Source organism: Cynoglossus semilaevis, chromosome 10 (assembly GCF_000523025.1).
Source record: "Cynoglossus semilaevis isolate Cse_v1.0 chromosome 10, Cse_v1.0, whole genome shotgun sequence".
In the NCBI taxonomy this organism is placed as follows: Eukaryota; Metazoa; Chordata; class Actinopteri; order Pleuronectiformes; family Cynoglossidae; genus Cynoglossus; species Cynoglossus semilaevis.
The window spans coordinates 9,375,606-9,385,295 of record NC_024316.1 but is presented as its reverse complement, the minus strand read 5'-3'; the positions used below and the strand labels follow the sequence as shown (position 1 = coordinate 9,385,295).

General features: G+C 40.1%; 2 protein-coding genes across 5 annotated transcripts in view; one reads left to right on the top strand and one right to left on the bottom strand.

Annotated features, from left to right (window-relative positions):
• Window positions 1-483: 483 nt before the first annotated feature.
• On the bottom strand, window positions 484-6,670 carry alas2 (aminolevulinate, delta-, synthase 2). 4 transcript variants are annotated; one of them, XM_025059180.1, is made up of 10 exons: window positions 5,841-5,903; window positions 4,791-5,142; window positions 4,622-4,717; window positions 4,316-4,538; window positions 3,679-3,863; window positions 3,383-3,562; window positions 2,476-2,640; window positions 1,437-1,705; window positions 1,164-1,326; window positions 484-907 (listed from the first exon to the last, which is right to left on the bottom strand). In XM_025059180.1, the coding sequence occupies exons 1-10, from the start codon at window positions 5,886-5,888 to the stop codon at window positions 744-746; spliced, it is 1,845 nt and encodes a 614-aa protein (XP_024914948.1). In that variant the 5' UTR covers window positions 5,889-5,903; the 3' UTR covers window positions 484-743. The 4 variants fall into 4 exon arrangements, with proteins under 4 accessions (XP_024914948.1, XP_008316852.1, XP_024914950.1 ...); XM_008318630.2 differs by lacking the exon at window positions 5,841-5,903 and adding an exon at window positions 6,521-6,670 and having other exon boundaries at window positions 744-907; XM_025059182.1 differs by having other exon boundaries at window positions 744-907; window positions 4,622-4,693.
• A 499-nt stretch (window positions 6,671-7,169) lies between these two features.
• Window positions 7,170-9,690, top strand: part of LOC103384927 (N-terminal EF-hand calcium-binding protein 1-like) — a 14,243-nt gene continuing 11,722 nt past the window's right edge. Inside the window, exon 1 of the mRNA XM_008318628.3 lies at window positions 7,170-7,691. Coding sequence (XP_008316850.1) covers window positions 7,575-7,691 — 117 coding nt within the window. The 5' untranslated portion in view covers window positions 7,170-7,574. The remainder of the gene's footprint in view (window positions 7,692-9,690) is intronic.

Below are 9,690 nucleotides of genomic sequence, written 5' to 3'. Positions count from 1 at the left end.
CTTCGCAGACTGAGGGCAAAGGTCAAACGGGAAATGGCCAGTTCCTGCAACGTCAACTAGTCAATCTTAAATCTAAACATCTAGACATGGTAGGACCTGTACATCAGGGAAAATAATAACAACAACAACAACAATAATATTAATAATTAAAAAAATAATAAAATGGTGACCAAATAGTGAACATCAAGTAAAATAATTTTTTGAATACATTCAATGATTTCTTTTTTTTTGGTATAAAATACTTCAGAATGAGCACTTTTTTTTATTTACGGTACATTACCAGACCAGCAGTTTGTTGACCATGTTTTTATAGTCTACATTAGTATTTTATCTCTTCAAATAATATCTCAAGGCTACTTCATGTTCTCCCAAATACCTACATACACCCACAATAAATTAAACATTTAATATATTTCCCATGCTACATGATGCTATTTCACAGACACTACAACTTAAAAAAATGATATCATGCAACAATAAATATAAAGTTTAATAAGATTTAATTCAAACACAATCACACTCACCCAATTAGATGGTTAAAGAAAGTGCTTGATGTGCAGGTTTGTTTTTAAAGTAGAGTTGCCAGAAAGTTTATTCAATAATATCAGCATGGTTTTGTCAACACAAGTACAGGGGAAAACACATGGATGCGTTTCTTAAAATAACATTCATCATCTGTTGCACCAAATCCACACATATTCTTTATTTGTTTTGTCTGTGTAGATGAAATGATATGTACTGTGTTACGCGGACACAGTAATGTATTGTGGTTCCATGTTTCCAAAGTAGGATTTCTCCCATTCACTCATAAGGTCAAAATGCAGCGGGCGATCGCAGAAGGTGCAGGAAGCTGTGGCAGGGCTGTTGAGTCGGAGTCCGACTTCTCGCCAAACCTTGACCAGCGCGTCTTTGGAAAAATAAAAACAATAAACCTGATTAGGCTACTAAACACCAACGGTACTGTAAAAATTAATAACAACATCCATCCACTCGTCATTGCTCTAATACACGTTGTTATTTGCACACACTGTGGAAAATAATACCATGTGGTTGTGGAGGCTTTAACTTCAGGCCAGACTCCATGTTATTTATGCTGTGTTAGAGTATTGAAGTACAAATGGATGTCAGCGGATGAAGTTGTTTGTGGTTGTATTTACACTCACCCACAAAGTACTCCATCATGGCAGGATTGTGATGAGGAGAAGGAGCCAGACGCAGCAGCTCCTCACCACGAGGAACAGTGGGGTAGTTGATGGCCTGCACGTAGATGTTGTGTCTCTCCATCATGATGTCACACACCCTGGTGTTCAGTTCAGCATTGCCCACCTTTTAAAATGGACCAATGAGATGTGCCGATTACCGTGTGGCGCAATTTATTGCATTGTTGTTCATTTAAAGTTTTAGTAACATTCATAACATAGTTTGACTCTTCTTACCCGTATGGGGATGATGTGGCTGGGGCAGTTAACCACGGGCAGCCCGTTGTCCATGAGCAGTTGCCTCATGTGTTTCACGTTCCTCTGATGGGCCCTGCGGAGGGCCTGACCCTCGGGGCTCTTTAGGACCCGCACAGACTCCAGAGCTCCGGCCAGGACCATGGGTGGGAGAGCAGTGGTGAAGATGAACCCTGCGGCGTAGGAGCGCACTGTGTCCACTAGGGGGTTGCTACTGGCGATGTAGCCTCCTACACAGCCAAACGCTTTTCCTAATGAGGGTCACAGGTCATAGGAGGTCAATTGACTGTAGAGATCAATGCTGTAAACGTGCTTCAGTTGACAACAGATTAATTGGACATTTTTTTGAAATTATTATGTTCACATTACCAAAATGCAAAAAACAGTGTGCATGTTAAATATATTTAGCTTACTGTAAGAGTAAGCTTGTAACCATTTTTAATTACATAATTAACAATGTAATTTAATTTAATTTATTAGTGCTGGTAATACCAATTATTTAGTTTCAATTACTCATTAATTGTTTGACTGATCTTGTAGCCCATTTAAGGACTGTCCTTAATCAGAATGTTTCATCATTTACTTTTGATTTTTATAATTCTCTTCATAAAATCAGTATTTGTTTGATAATCTGAAAAAGCTTCATTAGACTTTTTATATTATGGATAGGCTTTTATGAATTATTAAAGTTGTTATTAATCAAATATTTTGAGGTTTAAACAGCAAATATGTGCAGTTTTTGAGGATTAACTGAGTGAAGGACACACTCATGTCCAGCCTGAAGATGATGGCTTTATCAGTATGACCACACTGAGGGAGTGAAGCTGGCACCCAGCTGATAAAACCGTTCTGATGGCAGCTTACTCTTTGCCCTGCACTTCTTGGGTGGATGGTGTTGGCAGCGTGACTTTGAAACTTTTGCCAAGTCATCTCTGACAGTTTGAAGTTGTTTGCCATGCCCTGTCTATCTGGTGTTGGAGCGAGAGATCACAAAGGTGAGAGTTGTTCCAACAATACTTACCCAAGGTCCCAGACACGATGTCAATCTTGTGCATTACGTTGTCCCTCTCTCCCACTCCAGCTCCGTGGAGACCGTACAGGCCCACAGCGTGAACTTCATCCACAAATGTCAGCGCTCCATAACGGTGAGCCACATCACACAACTCCTCAAGTGGACATATGGCACCTGAGAGCCCCAGGAAATAAATGCTATAATTAGAACTGTGCAGCAGGGGGAGCAGAACAGCAAGGAACACATACACTGGAATGTTGCATTATGGTCAAGGACTGATCTTCCCTTTAGGGGATTGTAGTGTTTAAATTAATTTTGTACAAAAAACAAAACAAAAAACAAACTACTAATATAGACTACACTAAGACTGTGTTGTTGTATATTTTAAAAGTAGTTTCTGAGCCTTGATTATTCTGCACACAGTCATCCAGTCAGCACTTTGGTTCTTTGTGTTTTATGAAGCTCTTACTGGATGATATTGGACAGAGTGTGAGGTGGGTGGTGTAGTTGTGCTGTGTTTGACAGTGATGAATTACAGATACCACAAACTGAATAACTGCAGATATCAGATGCACCACAGCAGCCAAAACATTGAGAACACTCAGTGTTCTACAAAATTTGAAATAAATGGCCAAAAAATTAGGAAATTCCATGAAAAAGTCAGGATATAAATTTGCTGATGATATTATTAACAGCCAAGATGTTTTCCTAACATCCACCACACCATCCACACAAAGAGTGTTCAATTGGCCATGACACATGAAGAGGAATGATGTAATATTTCTCCATCTACTCCTGTTTGCCAGCTAGAAAGAACTAGCCTCAAATGGTTCCTTGTTGATTATAGTGTAAGACACGATAGGTTTCCATTTGGCCCAGACAATTTTTAGTTTTCTTTTTCCCCTATGTGTCTTACCATCCATTGAGTGCACAGTTTCAAACGCCACTATTTTGGGCGTCAAGGGGTCCGAGCGCTGCAGCAGCTCCTCCAGGTGTCGACTGTCATTGTGGCGAAAGATGAAGCGTTTGGCTCCACTGTTCCTGATGCCCTGAATCATGGATGCGTGGTTTCCTGCGTCTGAGTAGATCTCACATCCTGTAACGATCAGGGGAAAGGAGTTTCTTCAAACAGAATCCTTCCTGTGATACTGTTTCTCAGGATGTATTCTAATACAGATGTGTTCATCATCATCTGTAAAAATCAATATTTACCAGGCAACATTTTAGCCAATGTGAAGAGAGTGGAGTCGTTCGCCACAAAGCAGGAGGAGAAGACCAGAGCTGCGTCTTTCTGGTGCAGCTGGGCCAGCTCCTTCTCCAGGGACACATGGTAGTTACTAGTGCCTGAGATGTTCCTGGTCCCACCTGCTCCAGCACCGTGTCTGTCCAGAGCCTCTCTGAGAAGAACCAGAATAAAACACACAATCAATACTATTTTTCCATCCACTTATTGTTGATCTAATACACGGCTGATACTCGTGTTGTTGTTTTTTATACACACGCTGTGGGAAAAGGTTTTCTTTTCACTGAGGCTTCTTGGACTTAAACCCCCAACATGCATTTGTGGAGGCTTCAGTTTCAGGGCAGTAAGTGGACGACTGAGTAGCTGACACAATTAACAAGATGCTCAGTGTGATTCAATGACTGAAATCCACCAACACTTTCATGCTAAATTTTGTTATTGAAAATGTAATCGTCATCAATTACAACCAAGATTAATACCAATTAATCATGATTAATTAATCATCTGACAATGAAAAAACAAGTTCAGCGTTTACCAACGTGAATTCAAGATTTTCTTTTTTCAGTGTGTGACTTTTTTGACCTTCTAATGTTCTCTGGCTTTTACCTTATAGCACCAATTACTCGTGGGTGTCGACTCATTCCCAGGTAGTCGTTGCTGCACCAGACGGACACCTGGGAGCCCTCTTCTCCAGTGATGGAGAAATTCTCAGCAAAAGGGAAAACCTCAGCGTTCCTGTTGACCGTCTTGAAGACTCGGTACGTGTGGTCGTTCTTTTTTTCAGCTATCTTGTCAACAAAGAAGCTGTCGTAATTGTAGCTGGGCCCAACTAGAGGAGTGATAGTTTGGTTAGTATTAACAACATTTGTTGGTTTTAAGCTTCTTTTTTTTCTGTGGAAAAGAATAGCATACCCATGTTGTCTTTAAGGAAGTGGGTGACAGTTTTTGATTGAGGTAATGTTGGGAGGCCTGAGACTTTTAAACCTTTAAATAGAGAAGTCATCAGACCTGTAAGACAGCGATAAGGGACTCATAAATGACCTCTGATGGATTCCATATAAATACATATATTTTTTCATACCTTTTTGAACATCCTCCTGAACCTCAGGACTGGCTTGGACCAGACCGAGTTCAGAGGTGACAAAAGGGCAGCTCTTTGATGCAAACACTGCCACCTGGGTGGCTGTCTGAGCATACATCATCCTCTGATCCACTGTGTTCAGACGCTGACTCTTCAGTTTGGTGGGTGACACACCGAGTTTGGTCTCCAGAGAGGATGAGCTGCCCACCGTGATCTGACGGGCGATGATGGGACACTGATCGGCCATGGACAGTAGGGCGGCTCCAGTTCTCCTCAAAGCTGGTTTGGGAGCCGTCTTCAAGAAGGGGCAGTGGTGGAGGAAGGCAGCCATGATGCTGCAGCTGTTCTTACACTGAGGTCAGACACATATGGAATTATTATATTTCACTTGAAAAAACTGTTTGTTTACCACTGTTATTTCTGCTAGGATTACATATTTTTTTACACTTTTGTTATTTTTGGGCTTTATTATATGTACAGTAATTAGTAATTTTCTGAACTAACCCTTAGCTGTTGTAATATATATATATATATATATACATGTTATCTGTAACATGTATTTTAAGGGCATTTTTCTCTGAGTTAAAACTGTTGATCTGGCGCTGGTTTTCACTGTATTATATTGTATATTTTGGGTAGACATTTTCATGTACAAAATCATTTTAATTTTAGGTAAAATTTCTAGTGGCCCAGTTTAACTCCCTAGAGCAGCAGGTGGCTCCTAAAGGGTGCGGCAGGCACTGCCCTCTTATCTCCTCTCTGCAGGAGCTCCTGAGTTGCCCTACCACGTCATCAGATGAGGCTGATGGTACGTGGCTATCAAAAAATCCACACAGCGGGGAGGCATTGACTGTGTTTATATAGAACTGTAGATCTAAGAAACGGGACTGTTACAGATGCAGTAGATGTCAAAGCACCTGCTGCAAATGATGGAACTAAGGTTGAAGGATGTAATAAGAAACAGGCCTGGATGACTGAGATCAATGATTATAAGATTTAAATCAACAAACAACAACAAAAAAAAACAAATTAAAAAAGGGTTTCATTTTCCACAAAATGCTGCTGAAGTGCTGCTCCTTTCACTCCCCCTGAGCTCATCTGGTGCAGTGAAGTTTACAAACACAGTCCAGTTGCATCATATCCCTGACACTACGCTGTGGTGAGAAGATAAGGCAATTCTCAGAATCTGTGTATTTCTTTTCTAGTTTCCTTATATCTATTATCTTCAAGGTGACATAAGCACAACATCTAGGTCAAAACTCTGGAAGGTTCTATGTGTAGAACATATAAATGTACATCTCATCCTTGATTCAGCCAGCTTGTCCATGTGGACCCTATATTTATCACTTATCTGCTTTTTATATTGGAGTAAAAAACTAAGAAGCATTGAGGTTGGGTATATATTTACTTTGCATGTTTTTGCAGAATAAATATATAAAATAAACAGCATACAGTGAAAAACAGATTTTAACATTTAGAAAAGTAGTCTTAGTACGTAGTTAGTAAACTGCGTATAAATGTGTTATACACGTGTATATATTGACACAGTTAATCAAAAAAGTTAGAGAATAGCATCTAACTGCATTTGATCATTTATCTGCCATTAATTTATTCACAAAGCATTTCAATAACAAATAAAAAAACAAAAATAACAACAACAACAACAACAACATCAATAATAATAATAATGATAATAATAATAATAATAACAACAAAGTCAGGGAGCTCACCTGTTGACCTGCACTGAGGACGAACTTCAGAACAGCAAATGGACAGATGGTCAGAAAGTGTCAACACTTATTGGTTAACTAGTTGAGCAGCATCAGTCCCACCCCTCTGTGGTGTCATATGGAACCAGGCGTCAGAGAGAGAGGCCGCCGAGGGAGTCGGTGTGTGTGTATGGGAGGGCTAAGATAAGCTTCCATCACAGCCGTGGTTCTTCAACCAGCTGTAACACACCAGAGTGAGGACATGTCAGTCCGTAGAACTACGCTTGTCTCTTATTCTATCTTTCTAATTTGGTAAATTGAATTACAGCTGGCACTAAAAATGTGTGTTCTTACTATGAAGAAGCTGCTATACAGTCACAGGGAAACTTCTACTAACTAAACTGGAAAGAAGTAGAATATGGAAAATGGAAAATGACCTGGTGTCCCAACTATTTGAATGTGTGTTTTACACACAAATATATACTTTGAACAACAACTACAATAATAATAATGATATTATTATTATTATTATTATTATTATTATTATTATTATTATTATTATTATTATTATGTTTCCTTGTTATTGAACTTTTTGTATTCAATGTATTTGTTTGGACAGTGGTAGTGGTCAATTAGTAAAATAATATAAATATTCTAGATTTACATTTATGTATTTTTGTTGGAAATGACAAAATATTCGGGGTTTTTTTATGTTTTGTTTTGTTTTTTTACACATGCAGTGATACTCCCTTCATATCCAGACTACATTGTGCAGTGTGTCTTCTCCAGCAGATGGCGCATTTGCTGGGCTTTTCAACAATCCCGTCTGGTTTTGCTGCTGCTGCTGGTGATGACGCTTATCTCGTGGAGGCGGAGCTTCCCCCCTCCCGTCTCCTCCTGACGTGCAGGCAGCAGGCAGGGAACTGAGTGTGTCTCATTCTCACTGGATAACAGCATCCTCACATCCTCATCCTCTTCCCACATCCACCCTGACAAGGGCAGCAGCCAAGTGGAAAACCACAGGGAGAGGGCAAATCTGAAGGGGGAAAAAAAAGCCGAAACCTATTTTGCAAAAATGTTGGCGTGCACAGAGATGATCACCATGTGTCTCCAGTCTGCCAAGCATGAGCACTTGATAAAGCAGCAGGGAATGGACTACAACCAAAACCAAGGCATCTCTCTATTCCACGACGTAAGTAGGATGTTCTTAGGTTTAACTGTGAGGTTTGACATGCGGCTGTATTCACACTCTGCTTATTTTCTTTTAAAAATCCTTGGTAAAATCATGCAATAATGTTTTTTCGTTACGCTTTTTCCAATAAGCTGTGGTTGGACTGTTCATTCAGCCTCTTCGTGAATGGCTCCTATTGATCTAAGGGGCATGTCAGCATCAAATACAGTAGCTTTGTTATGTAAGAGAGGTGAGCGTCCTCAGAGCGTGAATAACACTGAGCCAACAGTCCACTAATGCAGCATGAAAAAAAAATGGTGTGAATCTTAAAGTGCTCCCATTTGGCCTCTGTGTAATAATGAGGGTCATGACATTGGCTGTGTGTGAACTGTGCACGACTCAGAGACATGGACATGAAAAATAAGCTCAAAGTTCTATATCACTCTTCACTGATTTTCTTCAGTTTTCTCTTTTTTAATTCTTTTTAATCTGGAGACTTTTTAGCTAATAAAACTACATCCCCAGATTCCAAGAGGCAGATTATCGGCCAATGAAGGCAACATTAGACTGCAGCAGGAATAAATTTTGTTTTCATCTCCAGAGAAGATGCAGCATTTCCTCACCGAGTCAGCAGCCTCATCTGGTTACTCATTCATCTTTATCATGGAGATACGTAGCACCTCTGTCATAATATTAAACTTGAGTGAGTCTTCTTCAAACTCGTCACTGCCAAGTTATTGGAGTTGAAGAAGATTTTTTTTTTGTTTTTTGTTTCTCTCTTTTTGAAAACGGTTTACCCAAAATATTGGACTTGGAAAGCTCTGTGTGTCTTGTAGAATAGGATGGCGTAGCAGTGCTGGTTCTAGGTAGTGCTGTGTGTGTCTCAGCTGAAAAGCAGTACAGTAGATGTCCTCCCCTGATCCCCCAGCTGTGGTCTTATTGTGGTCATTAGGAGTCACTGTGGCATCTTGACTGGCTCCAGGGAGCGGATGAGAAGCAAGCAGCAGCCATTTACTAAAATTGCTTTCAGGAGATGATCGTCAGCTTTGTGGGATGAGAGCACCTCCATCCTCTCCTCCATCCTCTCCTCCATCCTCTCCTCCATCCTCTCACTTAGCTGCTGCTTAAAGCAGAAAGAAAGGCTGTAAATCTCCCTCTTATGTTTCTCCAGGGGGGGTGCTTATTGCTCTCCGTTTGGGTTCCATATTTCATGAAACAGATCCCTGTTGGTTTCCTCTCTATCTTTAGTTCGGATCAGTCTGCATTCAGAGAAGGGTGGATGTATTTATAGGTTCATTTGAGAAGGACAGTGTGTAGCAGTAAATATTTCTGTGAAAACACCAGACTTAGCCAGAGGCTGAGGATCATCTGTGGACCTTGCGCTGATGATTTTTTAAATAGGCTCCAGTATACCCTTTACTGTGGGTTAATTGCTTTCGCCTGTGTCTAAAAGTAATGAGTCAAGCTGGTCAAACCAGCTGTTTCACACATTTCACCTCATTTAAAATAGAATCACTTCTACTGAACCACACTTGTTGTCTAGTACCCAATCTACCAGTAAATCACAAATGGTAGAGCATGAGTAAAGAAAATAAAAAATCTATTTTTGATGCAAATTTCTAGGACTGAATACATGTCTTGTGCCATACAGTCACATGCATTTCATCAAAGCACCTCAACATATCATGTATATATGTACAGTATATATCTAGTATATATATCATATATATATATATATATATATATATATATATATAAACCCCACAGCGTTATTGGATGTGTCTGGATGGAGGAAGCTCGCTGATAAGAATGTGATGTTGGGTGATGGACTTGTGTGAGTGCATCGTTACATTCTGGTGATGATGTCTCACACACACACACACAGTCATTTAACCACTGGACCGTTCCTCACTGTTGATGGAGCACACACTGACGGTGAAATGAAAGAGGTGATTTTTCCTGCAACACCTTCTGGTCCACTAACAGATGTGACTCCTCCCTGTTTCATTGATGAAGCAGG

Bases quoted from the DNA above. Each gene is read 5' to 3' on its own strand.
- alas2 (XM_025059180.1), bottom strand. From the start codon at position 5,888: ATGAGCTCAGGGGGAGTGAAAGGAGCAGCACTTCAGCAGCATTTTGTG. The intron at 3,864-4,315 runs GTAAAAGCCAGA...GGTTCTTCTCAG, and splicing joins CGAGTAATTGGTGCTATAAG to AGAGGCTCTGGACAGACACG. The intron at 1,327-1,436 runs GTAAGAAGAGTC...CCATTTTAAAAG, and splicing joins GCCACATCATCCCCATACGG to GTGGGCAATGCTGAACTGAA.